Genomic DNA, 24939 nt, shown 5'->3' on the forward strand with positions numbered 1-24939 from the left:
ATTGTCCCTAAGAGTAAAAAATAACTGCCATTTCTCTCATCTTAAATAAGAAAAAAAACTGCTTTCCCTTGATCTCACCTCCCTCAATAGGCACACAATTTGTGTTCTCCTTTATAACTCCTTAAAACAGTTCTCTACGTTTGTCTAATTTCTCTCCCCCCATTCTCTTTTGAACTGACCACACTAAAATAGCAGGTGTCAAGATCACCACTGACCTTCACATTGCTAAGTTCAATATCAATTTTAAGACCTCATCTTGCTTGATTTATAAAAAGAATTTGACACAGGTGATGACTACTCTGCTCCTTGAAACACTCTCTTCAGTCAATTTCCAGCACATCTCAATTTCCTGATTTTTTGTCTTCCTCACTTACTGCTCCTTCTCAGCCTCATTGCTAGTTTCTTCTCCTTTCCCTGACATCTAAATACTCGAAGTCTTCCTTCTCAGATTTTTCTAACTCACTCCGATGATCATATCATATAGCCTCAAGGCATTTAATACCATGTTTAAACTGAGGTATCCCTGAGTTATATCTGAACATGGTCCTCTCGCAGGTGTCCAGATTTTTAATATCTCTACCTAGATGTCTAGAAGACATAGCATATTTTATATAGTAGTGCCCCTTATCTGAAGGGGATACTCTCCAAGACCCCCAGTAGATGCCTGATACCACATATAGCACAAAACCCTATATACTATGTTTTTTCCTATACACACATACCTATGATAAAGTTTAATTTGTAAATTAAACATAAGAGACTAACAACAATAATAATAAAATGGAACAATTATAACAATATGTGAATATCACAACTCTTGTACTTTGGGGGCCATTATTAAGTAAAACAAGGGTTACTTGAAAACAAGTACCATGATACTGCAACTATCAATATGATGACTAAACATGTTAAGTAATTAAAATGGTAAGAAGCCTCTGCAAGCATAGCTACACTGGAAAAAGGGATAATTCACAACTTGGGTGGGACAAAGAGGGATGGGGCAAGCTTTCATCACCCTACTAAGAAAGGTGAGCAATTTAAAAGTCATATGTAGTTTATTTCTAGAATTTTCTATTTACTATTTTTTGGCCACAATTCAACTCAAAAAGCAAAAACACAGATAAAGGAGTGTTATTGTATGTCTAAAGCTAAATTATTGATCATACCCATCAAACCTGTTCTTCCCATAGGTTTCCCCATTTTTGTAAATGGTAATTCCATGCATAGTCACTCAGAGCAAAAGGTTGGAGTCATCTTCCTCTCATAGCTAATAACCAATTCATCAGCAAATACTGTAAGTTACTCCAGGAGGGAAGAAGGTAGAAATGGAGTTGATAATCATACCCTTGGGATGAAGCATCCATAAGAGTTTCTGGGTTGGCAAACACATCGCAGGCAAGCAGGATGATGCCCTCCAACTTCAGAGAGATAGCAGCTCCTATATTCAGAACCCTTCCAGATCTCACTCTATGGATCTCTTCATCTGTGTCTTTTATTATGTTCTTTATTAACACACAAGTTACCATAAATAAAGAACTTCCCTGAGTTCTATGAGCTGTCATAGCAAATTAATCACAATGGGTCGCAGGCACTGGAAACATTTATAGCCGTCAGTCAGAAGTTCTGAAGGTTCATACTTGGGACTAGCATCTGAAGTAGGGAGCAGTCTTGAGGACTCACCCACACAACTTGTAGGCTCTGATGCCATCTCCAGGTAGAGATTGTAAGAACTGAATTGAATTAGAGGATATCGAGCTAGTGTCTGCTGGAGAGGAGACCAGCTTGCTTGGTGGGGAGATATCCCCATACATTTCAGTGACCAGAGGTTACAGAAGTAGTCTATATTGTGGTGAGTAGAGAACAAAAGAAACATACTTTGGTTTTTCCTTTATATCTCAGAGTCCTATTTCAAAATCAGTAAAAAGATAAATCCATTAATTTAGACTTTGCTTCTTCCTTTTACATTAACATATATCAATCTCAGCACAGTATTTTCCCAGAAAGACAAATAAGATCTTAATAAGAATTTCAGCCTTAAATGTTTAAAGTTAACTTTGTTTGATTTACTAATTAGCATTTAATTACATTTGTGACTGAAAAGGTTAAAGTACTACAAATGTTAGTGAATGGAGTTGACCAACTTCCAGATAGTAGGGCAAAAATAATTATGGGTCCCTTGGCTACACATAAATCACAGAGAGAAGGGAAGTGTTCTGTGATGTAGACGTCTTAATGTCCCAAAGTGCCTCACATTGCCAGGAGGAAATTTATATGCCATTCAGTAAAAAATGTAATTACTTTAATAACCAGCTTATGATTGTTCCTTTCACAAACTCTCCAAAAGGTATGCAAACCTTAAATATAGGCAAAGTCCCAGTCAGGGTCTGCAAATAGTTAATAACATGATGGCCTCTGACAATAGAAATTTGTGTCATTGGGGAGCACATTTATTGGTTTACTTTCTCTTAGTTCACAGATACAGGACAGAAGAGGCCATGGCTAAACAGAAAGAAAGAGAGATTCACAGTTTGGTTAGTGAGAATAAAAGGCCTTCCTGACTACAATGAGATGGGTGAGTTTAATTCTGGAAGAGGATTGACAAGCCATGGAGCCACTTGTTCAAAACCATACTCTCTCGTCAGATTTCTCCATAATAAAATGAATATTTTCATCTCCATTTGCTCAGTTCTTATGTCTTTCTTCTCAATTTAATTGGTTCCAAACTCAGAAGGGGAGAAGTGGTGTTACTTATTATAACCCTGATTCTTACCCCCCTCCTTGAAATACCTATTTTTTAAGTAAGAAAGAGGAAATGTAATTTCTGCTAAAATGAAGGTTCCATGAGGGCAGGGACCACAGTACACAATATCTAATTGAAGTAGGAGCTTAATATAAATGTTTAATGAGTTTATGAATGAAAAAATGAGAATTTAAAGAATTGGTATATTGATCCATATTTCTTCATATCTGCTGATAAGGAAAAATACTTTAGAAAAATGTGTCTAAAACTGAAACTTAGCTTTATAAGCTAAGCTAAGCATTATAAGAAATTACCAGAAACTTGGTAGCTTAAAACAATGAACTTTTCTCATAGTTGTGGAGGTCAACAGTCTGAAATCAATATTCTGGAAATGCTGCCTTTCCTCAGAGGCTGGAAGGCAAATGCATTTCTTGCTTCTTCCAGTGCTGGTGGCTGCCAGCAAGCCTTGCTTTATGGTTGATTATGTCAGAGTATCCCTGCCCCTATGGTCAGCTTGTATTCTCTTCTTTTATGTGTCTGTAATCTCCCTGTCCCTTTTTTATAAGGACACTTGAGATGGTGTTAAGGGCCCACATGTATAATACAGGATAATCTTCCCACCCCAAGATCTTTAACCACATCTGCAAAGACTATTTCTTCTAAAAAAGAAACATTCACAGGTTCTAGAAGTTAGGATCTGGTATCTTTGAGTGGCTATTATTCAGTCTACTCCATACAACTTAAGTGAAATTTTTTCTAGAATGACTGGATGAGAAAGGTGTTTCCATCAGACCTCCATGACAACCAACAGAAAGCTAAATTGGCTCAAACAAGGAGAAGAAACTACCAAGTAATAGTTCAGCTGGGATCTGAACCTATGGAGTTTAACTCCCATGTTCTGAATCACTAAACTGTACTGCCTTCTCAAAGGAGGAATTCACTGATTCACATAAACTGCAAAGTCCAGTGTTTTACCTTCAGCAATACTTTGATCCAGAAATTTAAACAAGGTCATTAGGATTTGATTTCTCTCCATTAATCAGCTCTATCTTCCATGTTGACTTTATTCCAGAACTTCACACTGTGACCTGTGGGAGCTCCAACCTCATATCATCCTTGCTGGTTTGAGCCCACTCAACCCATCATTATGGCCAGAAGAATAAGCTACTCTCATTGGCTATGCCTAATCACATGTCTGAAGCTAAGGGCTGAAGAAGAGGAGAGTTTCTCCAAATAAAATCAGAATGCTGTTAGCAGAGCTGAATTTAAAGAATCATGAGAAGTCGAAAACAACAAATGATCACTACAAACAGGAAACCATTTCTACAAAGCTCCTTCCTCAGAAGAGTTAGCAGTATTTGCTCCTGCATAAAGCACGTGGAATGAGCCTGGCCACTGTAAAGCATTTGACTAATACCTTTACTCTTCTCTGCCTGTGTTCCCTGTGGAGTGCAAAATGTGGAACAAATGTACTTAGTTAGAAAACTTTTGCAAGTCACCACACTCCAAGACTTTGTTATCCTCTAGATGCCCTCTGGGCCAATAATATCAAGAATTAGTAGAAGGTAAATGATAAAAAAGAGTGTTTTTCAATTGTCTCTAAATGCCATAATGTTTTAATATCTTTCAAATTTACGATATTATCAACTTCCTACTAAAAGTTAGGAAATTATAAGCAATGAGTCTCCTTTCTAACTCTGAGTCCTCATCCTGCATCTATTTCAGCATTTATCAGGTCAGTCCAAAAAGAAAAGCACAGGACAGACGCAGTGGCTCGCACCTGTAATTCTAGCACTCTGAGGAGCCAAGATGTGTGGACTGCTTGAGCTCATGAGTTCAAAACCAGCCTGAGCAAGAGCAAGACACGGTCTCAGGTGTTGTGGCAGGCGCCTGTAGACCTAGATACTTGGGAGGCTGAGCCCAAGAAGATTGCTTGAGCCCAAGAGTTTGAGGTTGCTGTGAGCTATGAAACCAAACAAACTAAGACTCTGCCTCAAAAAAAAAAAAGAAAGAGGGCGGCGCCTGTGGCTCAAGGAGTAGGGCACGGGTCCCATATGCCGGAGGTGGCGGGTTCAAACCTAGCTCCGGCCAAAAACCAAAAAAAAAAAGAAAAAAAGCATAAAGAAGAAAGGACCATGATCTAGACATTTGTCACTCAGCTATATAATTCTATTCATATGCCAATTTTAATAATTCTGTTTAGGTTCTTTCTAAAAGAGTGTGGGCAAGCAAAAGAAAATTCCTAACAAGAAATATAGCAATTTGAACCAGGAAGAAACCAAGAAAAGCAGAAGCAGTTGCAAAATTCTCTGTGTGATGGTCTCTCAAGAGATTATACCAAACTTACTCCCTCATTTAGAAATTCCACAATAAGAGTCTATTTTTATGCATAGAGAAAGAATAGTATGTTTCAAGTTCCAAAGCTTCAACAAATTATTTTGTGATACCAAATTCAAATTGGCCATCTATGAAAAACAAATCTTGTTTCTACTTTTCTTATAAACTGTTACGGATTCCAGTCTTAAATTCTTCCAAGTAATTTTGTAGGCATTAATAAAAAAGTTTCAACTGTTTGTTACTATCAAATATACACTCAGCCCTCTGTATCTGCAAGTTTCACATTCATAGATTCAACTAACTGTGGACTAAAAATACTTAAAAAATAAATAATAAATAAGAATACAATGATGAAATAAACACTATATAGCATTATAACTATTACATAGCATTCATATTATATAAGAGATTATAAACAATCTAGAGATGACTTCAAATATATATAAGGATGTGTAAAAGTTATATGCAAATATTATACCATTTTATATAAAGGATTTGAGCATCTGCAGATTTTGATATCCACAGAAGTCCTGGAACCAATACCCTGAAGATAACAAAGAATGACTGTATACTTGAAATCATTAAAATATAAAATAGAAGATTTTATAAATATTGTTGATCAAAAAACCATTTGGTAAATTGTAACCATTGTAGGCAAAGGAATAAACAGCTTATTTTTTTCTGATGTGTTTCTCTGGTACTTTCTAGCTACAAAGTCATTTTAAAGCATGATAACCCACTTATTCCTTCATTTTATATATAAAGGAAAAAAAATAGTGATTTGGAGACCAAAGAACACATACATTCTCTCTCTCTCTCTCTCTTTCTCTCTCTCTGTTTCTCACACACACACACCACATACTCATACACATACTGTCAGATACCCATACACCCAGTCACAAACACACACAAACAATTCAAACACAAACTCACATACATACACACGCTTCTACCCCTTTCCAGACCAGTGGAGGAACAATCCAATGAAAACCCTAAATATATGTGTTTGGCATGAATATCACAAAATCTTGTTGAGTTTAATTAAAGCCTGTTTTCAAATTTAAATAATGCAAAATTAGACCTGAATATTTTTTATTCTCAAGGGAATATATACTATACACATATTATATGGTATATAAAAATAATACTATATATTATATGTATGAATATCACATATTGTATGGGTAACTATAAATTAATAGGTAATATGCTATACAAGCTGATTTTAAATGAGATTTCTAATGTCTAATATGCAATCATTTTAATAATCGAATAATTTAAATTTTAATATTTATAACAATCAAGATTCATAAATTATTGGCAAAATGGCAATATATATTGGTTAAGCAGTAGAATACCTACACGCTCAATGAGAAAATCATTTCATATTTTCTTCGTTTTGCTCTATCAAGAAGAATATGGACATTATAGGCAAGCACAAAAAAGAGATTTACTAAAGATGCTTGATACTATGATTGTTACAGTGTATTCTTAAAGTTGACATTCTTGGATCAAATTCAAGAAATATTTGGCCTCTCTCACAAATGATATTCAGTTTATAGATATAACACAACTGAATTTGTCAGGGCTATCTCAGCCGAGACTACATACACGACACACGACACAAACTTTTCTTTCTAATCTCACAAACTTTAATCAAGTTCTGGAATTAATGCCACTGATATCTTAGATCATGCTTCCATTCACCGTGAAGTGAATACTGGGAATATGTTTAAAAAATAGATCCAAGGAACAGACTTAATATATGTTTTTTGAGATAAGAACTTTGAGAAATGAATTGCAGTTTTAATTCAAATATAAACTATAAGATCAGTACTTCACAGCTGTCTGGTGAGGCACATGCAAAGCTGCCTATTAAAATGGCCCTTCTGCTCAAGGAAAGAAAGGAGGAAACATTTATCCATTGCTTCTCATCCCCCTTTCCTTTTCGCTTGTATGTCAGTGCTGAACCAGGTCCTGAGAGTATCTTAAGCCAAGGAAGGGTCAAAGAAGTCTGGAGCAAGAATTAGTCCCCATAGCTATGGCTAGAATGGCTGGAATGGTGAGGCCAAGCGAATTTCAAGTGGTATATGGAAAGTGTAGTGTTTACCTTAATGCAGTGGTGGGCTGGGGACAGCTCACACCTATTCAGGAGAGCCAACTGTATGCACCACCCCCCAACTTCTGTAATCAGTAATGTCACAGTGGTAGTTTGAAGTTGGCTATGTTAGAATATTTACAGCTTATCAAAATAAAGTCTTAGCATATCTACAGACCAGGGTGTCCTCTCTCTCTACCAGAGCCAGTTGTTAGACATCCATCAGAATAGCACTGACTATGCAGTTCTGTTTTTACAGTCTCAGCTCACACCCCTCCAGCTCCTTCTCAGAATCACAGGACATAGAATTCATATAACTTTTTTCACTTCTTTGAAACCTCTCCTGTGTGTCATCACAAATGGTTTTCCCCTTGCTTCAAACTCCCCACTTCTTGTCTAAGTAATTCCTACTCATCTTTCAAATCTTAACTCAAATGTCATTTCCTCTAGGAAGCCCTTGCTGACCCCTAGTTCAAGTGCAATTCAACTCATTTGTTACATACTCTCAATCTGTATTATGTGATTATTTAATTGATATATTTCCTCAGCTAGGCTACAAGTTCCATGAGCACATAATTCATGTCCATTTTTTCTCAACATTTTTCAATTAACACATATTACAAGCACTATTACCACTCTTTCATGAGCAAACTTGTGATTGTTCTAAGGATACTGAAAAGGAGTCCTCATACTTGAAATTGTGGGAAGCCACACTGGGAGAATATAAGACATTTTTATGTGTGTGCATCCCTTCTACCTATAAACCATTGAGCCAAATCTGTCAGACTGCCCCATCTAATCACAAGGGATATGAGAAATATATTTTAGTCAAGTATTAAGGAAGAAAAGGATTGCAGTTTGATGGGCATCTATCTAGTTTCCACCACATTAAGACATTTTGGACACAAAATCCATTCATTCTTACTTCCTGTCAGAACACACCTTTCCTCTTCCTGAGAGACAACCCAAAGTTCCACCAAAGCACCACACCCAGCTCAGAGTCCCGGACCTCCAGCTGCTGTGTAGTCTTCTCCATCAGGCCCAATTGTGGCTTTTATGGTCAAGGAATCTATGGACCAAATACAAAAGGGATCTCCACCTTACTGCTGAAGCATGTAACATACAGTAAAGGAGCAAGTATAGGATAACCTCACTAAAAACTCTGCTCATGATAGGGAAGAAAAAAAGACCTGTCACAGTCACCAGTCCAAAGGAGTTACAGAATTCTACTGGGAAGTCCCTGAGAAAGCCCCCTAGCCAGGAGGTATGGAGGTTCTTTGAATTAGCCAGGTTAGTTTACTATTCAACTAAATCAAAGTTCGTGATTTCTTTGGCAATGGAATTCTCTAAATTTGGTAGATTGTTTTTTCTTTTTGTTTCCAATTAATTCTATGTGATAATAACCATGTCCAAAGTCCTTTTTTATATATAGTCCTAAACTCTCCTTTGTATCTATGTTTCCTGACCCCTGGACTTAGTCTTTCAATGGTGACTACCTTGAGGTTATCTGAGATAATGAGCTACGTTGTGAAAGGTATACCCTTAATGTGCTTTTTGCTGCAATGCTAAGTCTTAGTTAATACCTATTCAAAACCAAGGGTCCAAATACATGGTATTTATCTATGCCCTTTCATTTCTGATTGGAAACTAGCCAGGAATTTTCTTAATTTATCTCTTTTTTATAATAAATTCCCAAAGGCAGCCAAAAATCACCAAAATATTTCAAGAACACTGTTTCCCAGTGCCTTCACTTAGATCTCCAAAACTCAGTAGGTATGTTGCCTAGATTCCAACCTACTGCTGGCAGTGGTTTGACCATACACAAGAGGCATCTCCAGCCTTCTAATTTGCTACACCTGGCTTCATGTTACCATTTACTACAAACCACTAAGCCAATGCCACAGCTCTTCCCCTGTCATATGCTTTAACTAAGTCTAGATATCGCTACCTCTCTAATATCTGCAAAATCTCTCTCCCCAGTTCTACCCCCAGGGCCACTGCCTTAAGTCATCTTTTACGTGATGATTTACTGTCTCCTTACTGATCTTTATGCCTCCAAAATTCATAATACCCCATCTCTGCAAGTAGCAAACATCCTGAAATACAAATGTGATCACTTCAACTTTTCTTTAAAACATTCTAGATGGTTCTCATAACTTTTAGGTTAAAATTCAGTGTTCTTCAGTATAGTCTCTTACCTCTAATCACTCCCCTATCCCTATGTTCCATTCAAGTAAAATTATTTTAATTCCTTCAAAAACACCACAATCATTTTCTCAGGTATTCATTATCAGCTAGAGGCTAGGCCCTTTGACTAGAGTTAACACTTACTCATCCTTCAAAACTTACCAAAGACTTTAAATTTCCTGGGAATCTGTTTTTGATACCTCAATCTAACTTAGATATCCTCTTATTGATTTTAAATCAGTAGTAGCACTTGTTCCTATTACAGTTAAGTCACACTATATTGTAAGTGTCTATTTAACCTCCTTCATGCCACTGCATACAAATACATCAAATTTGAACTTCTTAAGGGAAAATAGCATATCTTCTAATCTCTCTGGACTTCACATATAAAATCAAAGTGTTGGGTGAATAAATCTATAAACCCCACAACTCAGTATGTCTGTAACCCCCTATATCTGTCTTAAATCTTTGCCTACTTCTCTCTTAAGTGCCAGATTTCCTTTTCCAACTTCTTAATGACTATCTTCATATGCATGGCTACTTCATAGACCTAAAACTGAATTCATTATTTTCCCCCACCCTTTTCCATCCCTGCCCCAAAGTTGCATCTTTCCTGCTATGGCTTGAATGTTTGCGTCTCTCTAAAACTTATTTTGGGATCTAAGATCCACTGCTATAGCATTAAGAGATGAGAGCTTTGGGGGAGTGATTAAGTCATGAGGTCTTCATCCTCATAAATGAGGTTAATGCCCTTACAAAAGAGGCTTCAGAGAGCTCCCTGGTACTTTTTCCCTTCTGTCCCTTCTACCATGTGAAGACACAGCTTTCATCCCCTGCAAAGGACACAGCATTCCAGGCACCAGTCTATGTAAGCACAGACTGGACTCTCACCAAACAGTGAACCTGCTGACATTCTGATTTGGACTTTCCAAACCCCATAATTGTGAGCAATAAGTTTATTCTGTGTATTTGGTTTATCAAAAATTAGGTGGCTATAAGAGGTTAATTTGATTTCATGGTTTTCTATCCAATTCCAGATGTCTATGTCTCTATTCTTGGGCCAATACCCTACTGTTTTGATCACTGTGGACTTGTAGTACAGCCTAAAGTCTGGTAGGCTGATGCCCCCAGCTTGGTATTTATTAATAAAAATTACCTTGGCTATATGGGGTTTTTTCTGGTTTCATACAAAACAAAGAACTATTTTTTCAAAATCTTAAAAGTATGATGTTGGTGTTTTAATGGGGATTGCACTTAATCTATAGATTACTTTGGGAAGTATAGACTTTTTAACAATGTTGATTCTTCCCAGCCATGAGAATGGTATATTCTTCTATTTGTTAATATGTTCTGCTATTTCTTTTCTTAGAGTTTTGTAATTTTTTTTACAGAGATCTTTCATGTCTTTTGTTAGATTTATTCCTAGGTATTTCATTTTCTTTGAGCTACTGTGAAGGGAATTGTGTCCTTAATTAGATTCTCATGATGTTTGTTATTGACAAATACAAAGGCTTCTGATTTGTGAACATTGGTTTTATAACCTGAGACATTACTGTATTTTTTGATCACTTCCAGAAAGCTTGTGTTTGAGTCTTTGGGGTACTCTTAAGTATAAGATCATATGTTTGGCAAAGAACAAGAGTTTGACCTACTCTGCCCTAATATGTATGCAATTTATTTCCTTCTCTTACCTAATTGTATTGGCTAGAATTTCCAGCACTGTGTTGAATAGTAATGGTGGGAATACAATGGGGGAAAGAATCCCTATTCAATAAAAGGTGCTGGAAGAACTGAATAACCACATGTAAAAGACTGAAACTGAACCCGCACCTTTCTGCACTCACTAAAATCAATTCAAGATGAATAAAAGATCTAAATCCAAGACATGAAACAATAAAAATCCTTGAAGAAACTGTGGGGAAATCACTTGAAGTTATCAGACTGGGGAAAGACCAAAATGTTGCAGGAAGACAAGGCCCAATGGAGAGAAAGAGCACCCAAACACCACGTTTATAAGAGGAAGGGTTTTATTCACCAGCCAGCAGCTTATGGCATAGAAGGATTCCAAATGGCCGTGCTCCCCAGCTGCCTTGGTCTTTCCCTTTTTATTGATAGTCAAAAAGTTCCACCCCACAGGTCCCCTTCTCATTGGCCAGTTTGAATCAAGAGGGAGATGCTATTCCCAACCCTACAGAACTACAGGATTTCACAGAACTTGGAAATTTCCAAGTTTCAGGAAGTTAAGTTTATAAATTCCCAAGACCTGAGTCACTGTGAACAGGACCCTGCATGTGTATCCTTGTGGTCTCCTTGAGAAGACCTGTTCTTCTAGACCTCACCCTTCTTGGGTATCCTCTCTCATTATGAATAAGATTCTCTCAGGTATCCTCTCTCATTATGAAGACAAGGCAATGGCAACAACAACAAAAATAAACAAATGGGACTTAATTAAATTGAATAGCTTCTGAACAGCTAAGGAGACAACAACCAAAGCAAATAGACAACCATCAGAATGGGAAAGATATTTGCATATTATGAATCAGACAAAAGAGATTGATAAGTAGGATCTATAGAGAATTCAAATTAATCAACATAAAAAAATCCAACAATCCCTTACATCAATGGGCAAGGCAGATGAATAGAAGAAGGTAGACAAATGGCTAATAAACATATGAAAAAAGTGTCCATCATCCCTAATTATCAGAGAAATGCAAATCAAAATCACCCTAAGATCTTACCTAAACCCAGTGAGAATGGCCCATATCACAAAATCTCAAAACTGCAGATGCTGGCATGGATGTGGAGAGAAGGGAACACTTTTATACTGCTGGTGGGACTGCAAACCAATGCAACCTTTTTGGAAGGAACTATGGAAAATCCTCAAAGAATTCAAACAAGACCTCCCATTTCATCCTGCAATCCCATTGCTGGGCATATACCCAGAATAAAAAATATCATTTTATTATAAGGACATTTGCACTAAACTGTTTATCACAGCTCAATTTACAATTGCCAAACTGTGGAAATAACCTAAATGCCCACCAATCCAGGAATGGATTAACAAGCTGTGGCATATGTATACCATGGAATACTATTCAGCCACTAAAAAAGATGGAGACTTTACATCTTTAGTATTAACCTGGATGGAGTTGAAATACATTCTTCTAATTAAAGCATCACAAGAATGGAGAAGCAAGAATCCAATGTACCCAATTCTGATATGAGGACACTTGATGACCTAGTATATGGTGAAGATAGAGGAATGGAGGAGCAGAAAGAAGGAGGGAGGGGTAGGGGGGTTCTTTGTGTGTGATGCACCTCTTGAAGGTGGGACACAATTATAAGAGGGACTAACAAAGGCAATCAGTGTAACCTGATTCTTTGTACCCTCAATGAAGCCTCAACAATTAAAAAAAAAAAAAGTTTATCCTGTTTAAAAATTACTTAAGTATTTTGTGGTATAAGCAAGAACAAATGAAACAGCCCCTAAATTCTTGTCTTCACTTAATGATGTTTGACCAGTTTCCCAGGCTAGAAACCTCAACATTTTTATCAACATCTTGATTTTTATTACACAGAACAAACTTCTTCCTTGTCAACAGTTTTAAAATCATCATTGGCTTTTTATTAGATGTAAGCTCAAATCCTTGGTCTGCAATTACAGTCTTTTCAAACCCTAACCCCAGCCATCCTCCAAACTCCATTTCCTACAACATCTCTAATACATTTTATTCCCACTGCTCAAGATGGTCTCTCCTATTCCCACCCTACATCTAAACAAATTTCTCCTTAACATCCATTTCTAATGAGATCTTTTCTGATAAATTTTCATTCTGACACTTAGTTGGTTACTCCTCCATGTTTCCATAATGCTTTACAAAGTACCTCTATTACAGCAATTGTCACACTGTATGATTCTGTGTTTATCCCCACCATTACTCTCTGGCCCTTTTAAGTTTTGTTTTATCAACTCTGAACATAGTGCCTGGCACAAAGCAGGTACTTTCTATTCATAGAAGAAATAATACAAATAAGTGAATGAATAAATAAATATCTTTAGAAATAACATAAAGGGTCTCTCTCTCACCTTCTCTCCTTCATGAGAGGGACCCACTTCCAACTCTCTTTGTAAACTTTCTCTTTATTCTTCCTAAATAAAATTTCTCTTTGGTACACTGAACAACAACAAAGTATAGATAGATAGACCACAAAAGGGAAAAATTAAGATGAGGCTAAGAAGTTGTAATAGAAATGTGTGGTAAGAAGTCATTTATTAAAGCCATTGGTCTCAAGAAAACAATACCAATTTGTTTAAATAGACCTCCAATTTCCACCATATGAAGTCACTGATAGAGAATAAACCGTTACTACCATTTGTTTGCAGTTAAAACACTATACCTCCCCAAAATCTTTTTAGAGTTTTAGGGAAACACACAAATAGACTGCCTACCCTATCTACCCTACTCAACAAAAGAATTCAGGACTATAAACCTATCACTCCCCGTAACTATGAAATAAACCATCTCTGAGGATTTGTACTCAAAATAATATCACTGCCAGAAGACATGACTAAATAATTTTGTTCCCCTAAATTTCTCTTTCCTATTTCAATGTTTTCTTCTCAATTTTTGGTGGGCCCCAGAGATTAGCAGCTCTATTAATCATGCCTCCCTGTCCCCCACTGTTAAAATTTCAGTGGATTTTCAGAACAAGAAAATTCCAGTATGAGCACAAAAGAAGCAAACAGTTTTACCTGTTGGTTTGCTGGATTTCTTCAAAAAAACTTACCTTTTATAATTTGCTCCATAGGGTCACATTTTTCTTTTATATTAAAAAGGTGTGGCTCCTTGAAAGGAGTTTGTTGTGAAGGCTCCTTAACATGCCAACCTTTAGAAAGTTCCTTGGGATAATTAATACTTTTGAGCACTGCCCGATGTTCTTGGACCACATCAAGTATTTCCTTTTTTTTAATCTCCAAAGGTATGTACTTGCCAGATTTGGGGTTTTGGTGTTTATTTCTAAAAACATTTACAGAAGTACCTTGAACTTTATTCTATAAATAAAACAAAAATAAATTTAAGAAAATTTAAGTTCAGTATTCATTATTTAGAATTACATATAATTTTTTAATAAATAAAATTGTATCTCCACTGAAGAGACTTTACAAAGTACCTTATTTTATACTTTTAATCTAAAGCACAAGACAGTAATCATATAAATTAGGCATTATATTATTCCACGTAATTTCCTAAAATCCCTTCACAAGAATGAGAAATATATTCTACTACAAAAGAAATGTAAACTTTAAAACAGTAATCTTCTCGATAATAAGAGTAATAGTAATAGCAATACAAGTTTAAAATCTACTTTAAAATATGAGTTTGGGGGTTAGGCTCCAAGATAGTGGACAAGAAACATCTCTTCATCAGCTGACTGGTAAGATGGGGAGACAGGACTTCCATCTACCTCTTACTGGGTTGTCCCACCAAGGAACATTATTGCTAGGTCACAGTGAGACAGTAAGGGATTCCAGGAGCCAATAAGCTCAGGAAGGGTCAAAAACTTTCACAGAAAGAAGATTCCAGGGAGTCAGAAAATCAGGTACAAAGACTACATGTGGAATCTTTGAGGAATTAAGCCACAGGAGAGTCTCTCTCGCATCTTCCATGGCACCCCCACAGTGCAGTACTGGGAACAATTCTGAACTTTGGAAGGGTTTGTCCCTCCGGAAAGGGTAGGGTGTGAAACCAGCAGAAACTGAGATCCTACAGGTTCTCTTGAGTGCCCACAGAAGCTGGTCCTTTGTCAATGGGATACAGACAGGAAAGGCATTTTGCAGCTTTTTGAACTTGGGAGCTCACTGAAATCACATTATATGGGCTTGAACTAGCCAGTGAACTCAAACAGTTCTGGATGAGTGGGTTTGGACCTGGAGACTGAATGGCTGGAAGCTGGGGCCCCACTGTTTGGGGAGAGCTGCAGGGGAAGAAAGAGAGAGACACAACCTTGAATCAGCTTGCATTCATGGGGCCCAGTTCCAGAACAATCTCACAGGGTCCCAGTGGGTGACCAGCTCTGACTCTACCTGCTGGGCCCTGGCAGCAATCCTTGCGGTGACTTACTCCACAGAGACATAGGTAAGTTGGACAGATCATGCCCCTGGCACAGACCCCTTTGTGGCATCAGAGAACTGTTTGAATGGTCAAGTTGTGTTTTCTATAAAGTCTGGCATAAGCTACAGGATTTTGGCTACCTCACCCCTATGGAGATTCAATACTTAGGCAGCAACCATGCCAAAATCAAAGTCAAATAAACCAAGAAAACAAGATGAGTTCTCCAGGGCAACTAGCTAATAACTTCCGGTTCCCACTACATGCAGAAGCAGCAGCACACTTTTCTTTTCCTTTCTTTCCTTTTTTTTTTTTTTTTTTAACTTTGTTTTGTTTTGTTTCCTAACTTCAGGTACCACCTGGTGTCTATGCAATATATTGCATTATATATATTTTTTAATATGGTTTCTAACAGGTTTCCCTGCGCACCCCCCCCTTCTCCTTTCTTCCTTTTTAGTTAGCTATTTTTCTTATCTTTCCCTCATAAAATCTCTCAAATAACAACCAAGAAATTGGGTCTTTTTTTCTTTTTTGGGGGGGGGTGAGTTTATTGGTCTGTTTTGTTCTGTTTCGTTCTGGTTTTTATTTCTGAAACAGCCTTGGTCTAAGGCCTAGTTTGGGGCACCAAAAGGCCACTTCAACACCAAGCACAGAGACAATAAAAATTAAGGAGAAGGAGGAAGTGAGAGGAGTAAGAAGGGGAAGGAAGTAAAGAACTAAAAGAAAACACACATGAAGAGGAACCAACAGAAAAATTTTGAAACGTGGAAAAAACAGAACAGATCACTCCCCCCACAAGGGATCACAAGGCAGCTATCACAGGATCAAACCTATAAAGAAATTATGTAAATAATAGAAAGGGAATTAACAGTATGAATAGGGGGGGAAATGAAGGAATTGAAGGGAAAGTAGAAAACCATATAAAGAAAATCTAAAAATTGACCCAAGAAATGAATTAAAGACATGATGAAATTAGAAAGGATATATCAGAGTTTAAAGAATTGAAGTTTAAATATTCAGTAGAATGTATCAACAACAGATAAGTTAACTCCGTTACTGAAGGGGGCAGAAAAGAGGCGAGTAAAGGCAGAGCAATCACTTAAAGACTTCACTTATGGCACTTCACAAAGCATAAAAACATACACATTACAGGTATTCCTCAAAAAGAAGAGAGACTCAAAGGTACAATAGCCCTACTAAAGGATATCATAGCTGAAAATTTCCCAACCATCAGCAAAGATTTGTACATACTCCTTTTACATGGATATCAAACCTCAGTTTGTCTCATTAGAAACAGAGCATCTCCTAGACACATGATAATAAACCTGACCAAGGTCAAAATGAAAGAGAAAAATCTACAGTAGCAAAGAATAATCACTAGTTGACCTACAGGGTCAGATCCATCAAGGGAACAGCAGATTTCTCAACTAAAAATTTACAAGCCAGGAGAGATTTGGCTCCAAATTTCAACTAACTGAAACAAAACAAATTCCAGCCTAAGATCCTGTATCAGGCCAAACTAAGATCCATTTCAGTGGAGAAAGCAAATCTTTTGCAGAAGACCAATTATTGAAAAAATCTGCCACTATAAGACCAACTCTGCAGGGCGTACTCAGATCCATACTACACACAATCACAATGGACTACCAGCAAAGTAAAGACACCCAGAAATGAAAGGTCAAAGCCTAACTTCCACAATGGCCCAAGTGACAAAACTAGGTGATAGGCCTCCACAAAACATGACAAACAAAACTCCCTCATACTTATCAACTCTCTCAATAAAATGGCTTAAATTCCCCACTGAAGAGGCAAAGACTGGCTAAGTGGATAAAAAATAGCACAAGCCAACTATATGCTGTCTTAAGGAAAAAATCTAAACTCTAAAGACAAATTAATACTCAGGGTGAAGAACTGGAAAACAATATTTCAGGCAAATGAAAATCAGAAGAAAAGAAGGGCTACAATCTTATTTGCAGACACTAGTGAATTTAAAGTAACTAAAGTAAATAAAGACAAACATGGATACTATGTACTGGTCAAGGGAAAAATACAACAAGAAGACATTTAAATTCTAACTATTTATGTACCCAAATTAAACGCTCCCGGATTTCTAAAACAAGCTCTAAACTGGTCTGAACAATATCATATCCTAAAACAACCTACTGACAGATCTGGACATATCCTCTAAACAGAAACTAACCAAAGAAATAAAAGATTTAAGTGCTACCCTAAAACAACTGGCCTTGATAGACAAATACAAAAATCACCACCCCCAAACTATTGAGTATATGTTTTTCTCATCAGCTCATGGAGCATACTCCAAAACTAATCATATCCTAAGACACAAATCAAACCTCAACAAAATTAAAAGAATAGAAATTATGCCTTCTACCTTTTCAGTTCATAAAAGAATAAACTTAGAACTCAATTCCAACAAAAACCTTCCTCTCCACGCAAAGTCATGGAAACTAAATAACCTTTTTTTCATTGACAGCTGAATCAAAGAAGAAAATCATTAGATTCCTAATAATTTTAATGGTTATTTTAATCATTTCTAATGATTCCATAATGATCATAATGACAATGAAGCCACAAGCTATCAAAACTCATGGCATACTGAAACATAGACCTAAGAGGGAAATTTATCACATTAGATGCCCACATCCAAAAAACAGAAAGAGTGCACATTAACAACCTAAAGAATCATCTCAAGGAATTGGAAAAGGAAGACCAATTTAATCCCAAATCTAGCAGAAGAAATAATCAAAATTACATCAGAAATGAATGAAATTGAAAACAAAAGAATCATTCAGAAAATAAACCAAAAAGAATTGGTTCTTCAAAAGGATAAAATCAATAAATCTTTGGCCAGATTTACTAGAAACAGAAAAGTAAGAACTCTAATAAGCTCAATCAGAGATGAAAAAGTGGAAATAACAATGGATACCACAGAGATACAAGAGATCACCTCTGATTACTACCAAAAATTCCATGCCCAGAAATTCAACAATGAAGGAAATTGACCAATATCTAGAATCACACCATCTCCCTAGACTTTCCCAGGAAGAAATAGATATCATGAACAGATCAATATCAAGTACCAAAATTGCAACAACAATAAAAAAAGCTCACAACATACACACACATACAAAATATACCTATACTAAAGAAACCATTCCACAACATTAAGAAGAAAGAAACCCTGCCCAACACATTTTATTAAGCAAGCATCAATATAATACCAAAACCAGAAAAGGACTCAACAAAAACGAAAACTACAGACCAATATGTAATGAATACTAATGCAAAATAATCAAGTCTGCTCAAGCTCCTGTAGCTCAGTGCTTTAGGTGCCAGCCATAAACACCAAAGCTGGTGGGTTCAAACCCAGCCTGGGCCTGCTAAACAATGACAACTGCAACAACAACAACAACAACAAATAGCCAGGCACTGTGGTGGGTACCTGTAGTCCCAGCTACTTGGGAGACTGAGGCAAGAGAATCACTTAAGCCCAAGAGTTTGAGGTTGCTTTGAGCTGTGATGTCACAGCACTCTATCAAGGGTGACATAGTGAGACTCTGTCTCAAAAAAAATCATGTCCTAGCAAATAGAATATAGCTACACATTAAAAAAATTATACATCATGATCAAGTAGGCTTTATCCCAGGGACACAAGATTGGCTTAACCTACACAATCCATAAATGTAATCTGCCATATCATAGAAGCAAAAACAAAGACGATATCATCCTCTCAATACATGCAGAAAAAACATTTTATAAAATTTACTACCCTTTTCTGACAAGAACACTATGAAAACAGGCACACATGGGACATTCCTTAAACTTATAGAAGTCATCTACAACAAAATCATAGCCAATATCATACTAAATGGAGTAAAACTGAAAGCATTTCTACTTAGAACCAGAATCAGACGAGGATGTCTACTATCGCCACTACTATTTGACATAGTGCTGGAAGTTCTAGCCAAGGCAATCAGGCAAGGGAAGGCTATAAAGGGCATCCAAATGGTGCAGAGGAGGTCAAACTCTCGCTCTTTACTGATAATATGATCTTATACTTAGAAAACTCCAGATATTCAACCACAAGACTCCAGGAAGTGATCAAGAAATACAGTAATAACTCAGTATATCAATGTTCACAAATCAGTAACCTTCATATGTGCCAATAACAATCAAACCAAGAAGCAAAGCAAGGACACAATATCTTCACAATACCCTATCCAGAAAATGAAATACCTGGGAATATATCTAACAAAGGAAGCAAACGATCTCTACAAAGAGAATTATGAAACCTTGAGAAAAGTAATAGTAGAAGACATTAACAAATGGAAGAACATACCATGCTCCTGGCTGGCAAGAATCATCATTGTTAAAATGTCTATACTACCCAAAGCAATCTACAGATTTTATTTATTTATTTATTTATTTTTTATTGTTTGGGACTCATTAAGGGTACAAAGAATTACAAACACTGATTGCATTTGTTAGCTAAAGTTCCTCTTATAATTGTTTTCCTCCCCCAAGAGGTGTGCCATACAGCATAATCCCAATCTCCCTTCCTCCTCCCTTCTTCCCTCTCCCTCATTTCCCTCCCCCCCCCACTTTGCATTAGATCATCTACTGCCTTCATATTAGAATTGGATCACTGCTTCTCCATTCTTGTGATGATTTACTATGAAGAATGTGTTCCACCTCCATCCAGGTTAATACAGAAGATGTAAAGTCTTCATCTTTTTAATGGCTGAATAGTATTCCATGGTATGTATATATATCACGTTAGATGCCCACATCCAACAGATATATCACAGCTTACTAATCCATTCCTGGGTTGGTGGGCATTTAGGTTGCTTCCACAACTTGGTGATTGTAAACTGGGCTGTGATAAACAGTCTAGTGAAATTGTCCTTATGATAAAATGATTTTTTCCCCTCTGGTTAGATGCGTAGTAATGGAATTGCAGGATCAATACCCATTAAAATAGCAACATCATACTTCAAAGAACTAAAAAAAAAAAATCTCCATTTTGTATGGAACAAGGAAAAAAAGCTGTATAGCCAATGCAATTCTTATTAATGAAAATTAATCCAGAGGCATCAAGTAGCCAGACTAGTCTGGCTTCAGATGATACTACACATCCACAGTGATCAAAACAACATGGTATTGGCAAAAAAAATAGAGACACAGATCCATGGAACAGAATAGAAAACCTAGAGATGAAACCAGCCTTGTATCACCATCTGATATTCAATAAAGCAAACAAAAGAGTACACTGGGGAAAAGAATCCCTATTCAATAAACAGTGCAGGGAGAACTGGGCAACCACATGTAAAAGACTGAAACTGGACCCACACCTCTCACTACTTACAAAAATTGACTCAAGATGGATATAAGATTTAAATTTAAGACACAAAACAATAAAAATCCTAGAAGAAAGTGGGAAAAATCCTTGGAGTGTTATTAGCCCAGGGAAAGATTTTATTAAGAAGATTCCATTGACAATCACAACAACAAAAATAAATACATGGGACTTAATTAAGCTAAAAAGCTTCTACACAGCTAAGGACACAACAATTAAAGCAAACAGACAACCTTCAGAGTGGGAAAAGTTATTTGCATTTTAAACATCTGACAAAGGGCTCATAACTAGAATCTACAGAGAACTAAAATTAATCAACAAATAAAAAGGGCAAAGAATCCCATCTATCACTTGGCAAGAAACATGAACAGAACCTTCTCCAAAGAAGACAAATGAATGGCCAACAAACACATGAAAAAATGTTCATCGTCCCTAATCATCAGAGAAATGTAAATCATAACTGCCTTGAGATATCAACTAACCCCAGAGTGAACAATTTATATCCTAAAGCCACAGGTGCTGGCATAGTTGTGAAAAGAGGAAACACTTTTACATTCTTGGTGGGATTGCAAACTATATATAGCCACTTTGGAAAAATGTATGGAGAATGAGTATCTACCCAGAGGAAAAAAAATCCTTTTATCATAAGGACATTTGCACTAGACAGTTTATCACAGCTCAATTCACAATCACCCCAAGTGCTCATCAACCCATGAATGGATTAATAAACTGTGGTATATGTATATCATGAAATATTATTCAGCCATAAAAAGATGGAGACTTTACATCTGTTGTATTAACCTGGATGGAATTGGACGTTTGCCTTAGCAAAGTATCACAAGAATGGAAAAGCAAATATCTAATGTATTCAATACTAATATGAAACCAGTAGATGAACAAATATACGTGCCCACACAAGAGAAAAACACAAATTAAACTGGTGAGAAGAGGCAAGAGCTAGGGAGAGGGATGGAAGGAGAAGATTGGTGTGCTCTTACCTAACAGGCACAACATAGGGGTATATGGCCCACTTCCTGGGCGAGGAGTTCAACTACAACGTGGACTTTAACTGACAAATGCAAACAATGTAACCTAATCATTTGCATCTCATGTTAATCTCAAATATTAAATAAAAACCTAAAGTAATAAAATAAAATATGAGTTTTCGAATAGCCATAATAGAATTTAATTATTTTCAACCATTTTGATGAACTTTCAAATTTCCATAAAATTCTAATACCCCCAAACCTCTTTCTTTATTGAAATAACTCAACATACATACATCTTGAGGTAATCTCTCAAGGAAAGTATATGTAGGGCAGTGCCTGTGGCTCAAAGGGGTATGGCACTGGCCCCATATGCTGGAGGTGGCAGGTTCAAACCCAGCCCCGGCCAAAAAAAAAAAAAAAACTGCAAAGAAAAGTATATGTACACAATATATATTTTATATCCTTTCAATCACATACTGACTTTTAATTTTCACCACTTGAACAATAGAAAAATAATATAGCTCTAGGTCTTTGATAAGTAATTATCTAATTATAATTGTTCTATAGATAGAGTTATAGCTCTTCCCTCTGCTTCCCTCCAAAAAGGTTAGAAAAATTCAAATTCTTGCTAATTCAAACTGATGCCAACTTAAGATGCCAACAAAGAGGTTTTAGCATGCTAGTATTACATTTTACCGAACAACTTAAGATAGATTATTTGGCTGTTATTATTAGATAAAACTCTTAAAACAGGTCAAGTTTCTAAGGCACATCTATCTAACTCTGAAGAATGTGAAGCTTTCATCCCATATACCTACTAAAGAAATTGATATAATTGAAAATAACTTTACATTTGTTAAAGAAAAAGATAAGACAATGTTACCAATGTCAATTACTAGGTTCAAACTACCTATGCCAATCTTGGCACAGGGGACCATTCATAAAAAACATAGTTAAAGTTAGAATCCTCCTCCTACACACAAGAAACACTGAAGAACATTTAAAATATTTCTTTAAAATTAAAAAAAAATTAAGTATTCACAAGATGAATAGATTCAGTGGCATACAGTAAACCATCCTTTAGTCCCTTTCTCTCACCTGTCTTCCCAAAGGCCAATTGTCATTAAATGTCTGGCCTGCCTCCCCTGGAGATGCTCTCCTCCAAAAGGAGGTGCTGATCCTCTGTCTCTGTGCTTTCCTTTCCCTTTCATCACTTTGTCTTACCTCCCAAATCTATGCCATTCAGCAAATATTTACTTAGCCAGGCATAGTGCTTATTGTTGGAGATGCAACATTAAAAAATATCTCCGCCCTCAAGGAGCCACGAAACGGGCAAATAGTTCTAATGTAAAGTGACATCGAAGAAGATACAGGTAAGGATGTCTTAAGGGCACAGAAGAGACACATCTCACAGTCTATTTTCTAGTTTAGCTTTGTCAGTATTTAAAGGAATATTTGTTATAATTAATCAAAAGAAAACATTAAAATTCTATTAAATGTACAAACTAAACATAGGTAATAAAGTAATATGCATAACTGAAAAATCTTCTTTTTAAATGCCATCCGAAATCAATTTTTATAACTTAATGAGGATTTCATTTTCTCTTCTATTCAGAACCTATCCCATCTCAGTGTATGTGATCCTTTAATCATTGTAGCATACAAAAATAGTTATTACTTGTCTGAAAACATAATGTTAGAGAAATGCAAAGCTCTGACCTCACTTATGTTCTTATAATGTTGGGCAATGAGAGTTTTTGCTTCTTCAAAAAAATCTTTCTTGGTGATTTCTAATGTAGGACCTAAAATAGAGAAAGAGAAACATTTTAATTTTTTAAGTAGTTAATGTACTTTGTCAATCAAAGTGGTGAAACTATGAAATTTAAATTTGGGGGAAGTTATAAATCTTGCAGGATGTTTTAAAAAGTGAATTTTGCAAGTGGAAATTATAATAGGATGTGAAAGATGTTAACATAATGATTCTTTAACATAACATTTTGTTTTTAAAAAAGAAAAATCAGCTTGTAATGGTCAGAGTGATAAAATAGGTTACCAGAAAAATTCACAAAAATCAAAATAGCCTTCAATTCTGAAAGATCTTTCAATGATTTTATACAGAAGACACAACATATTTTGGGCATAAAAGTTATTAACAAACTTCTCTGTGCTTTCTATACTTTATGACTAGTGGATGAGAATATACATTTCTTCAAGAATATTTACCACTTGTTATAAAATTACAACTCCAAAATAAAATGCCTCAATGAATTTACTAAATAGAAATTGTAGTGAAATAAAAACAAATACACACCTACAGATGGATAACATTATAATGATAACTCTTATCTCACTTCTAAGTTTCTTCATTTCTTTTAACCAAGGCTCTGTAAAGAATCAGCATGTAGAAAACATCATTCTTATTTAGTCTTGATGGATTTCCTCCTTGTATACCACCTTTATTATTAGCTGATACTGAGGGTATAATTGTTACTTGGCTTCTTCTAGACTCAGTAAAATTTAAATATATTACCTATTTCAATTAATGTTTCAGACTGGACAGTGGGTTCCCTGTTTCTATGTCTTATCTCTTTTAGTACTCTTAGATCAAACCTTTCTCTCTCTTTACCCACTCAAATTTTAAGCAATTAAAAACTCTATGTAAGCCAAAACCATAACGAGATACCACCACATCCACCAGAATGGCTAAAATGGAAAAAACTAATAACACCAAATGTTGATGAGGCTATAGAACTACTGGAATGCTCAAATGTTGCTAATGGATAATCAGTTTGAGAAAAGTATAGCAATTTTTTTTTCCTAATTTCATTTAAAAAATTTTTAATTATTATGAGTACATAGTAGTTGTATATCTTTATAGGGTACATGTGATGTTTGAAGTATAGAAATTTCCTATAAAATTAAATATATACCTACTTTACAACCCAGGAATTCCACTCCTAGGTATTTATAAGAGAAAAAAAAAAAAAAAACTTTACAAAACAGTTGAACAAGAATGTTTATAGTAGCTTTACTCATAATAATCCCAAATTGGAAACTCCCACATAGGTATCGACAAGAGAATGGACAGATTATGGTATACC

General features: G+C 36.0%; 1 protein-coding gene across 1 annotated transcript in view; it reads right to left on the minus strand.

Annotated features, from left to right (window-relative positions):
- The window catches only part of IQCM (IQ motif containing M), a 474905-nt gene that overhangs the window by 444170 nt on the left and 5796 nt on the right, over nucleotides 1–24939 (minus strand). The window contains exons 2-3 of the mRNA XM_053597778.1: nucleotides 23558–23640; nucleotides 14151–14415 (exon numbers count right to left, since the gene is read on the minus strand). Of these exons, the coding sequence (XP_053453753.1) occupies nucleotides 14151–14415; nucleotides 23558–23640 (348 nt within the window). The remainder of the gene's footprint in view (nucleotides 1–14150; nucleotides 14416–23557; nucleotides 23641–24939) is intronic.

Source organism: Nycticebus coucang, chromosome 1 (genome assembly GCF_027406575.1).
Source record: "Nycticebus coucang isolate mNycCou1 chromosome 1, mNycCou1.pri, whole genome shotgun sequence".
NCBI lineage: Eukaryota > Metazoa > Chordata > Mammalia > Primates > Lorisidae > Nycticebus > Nycticebus coucang.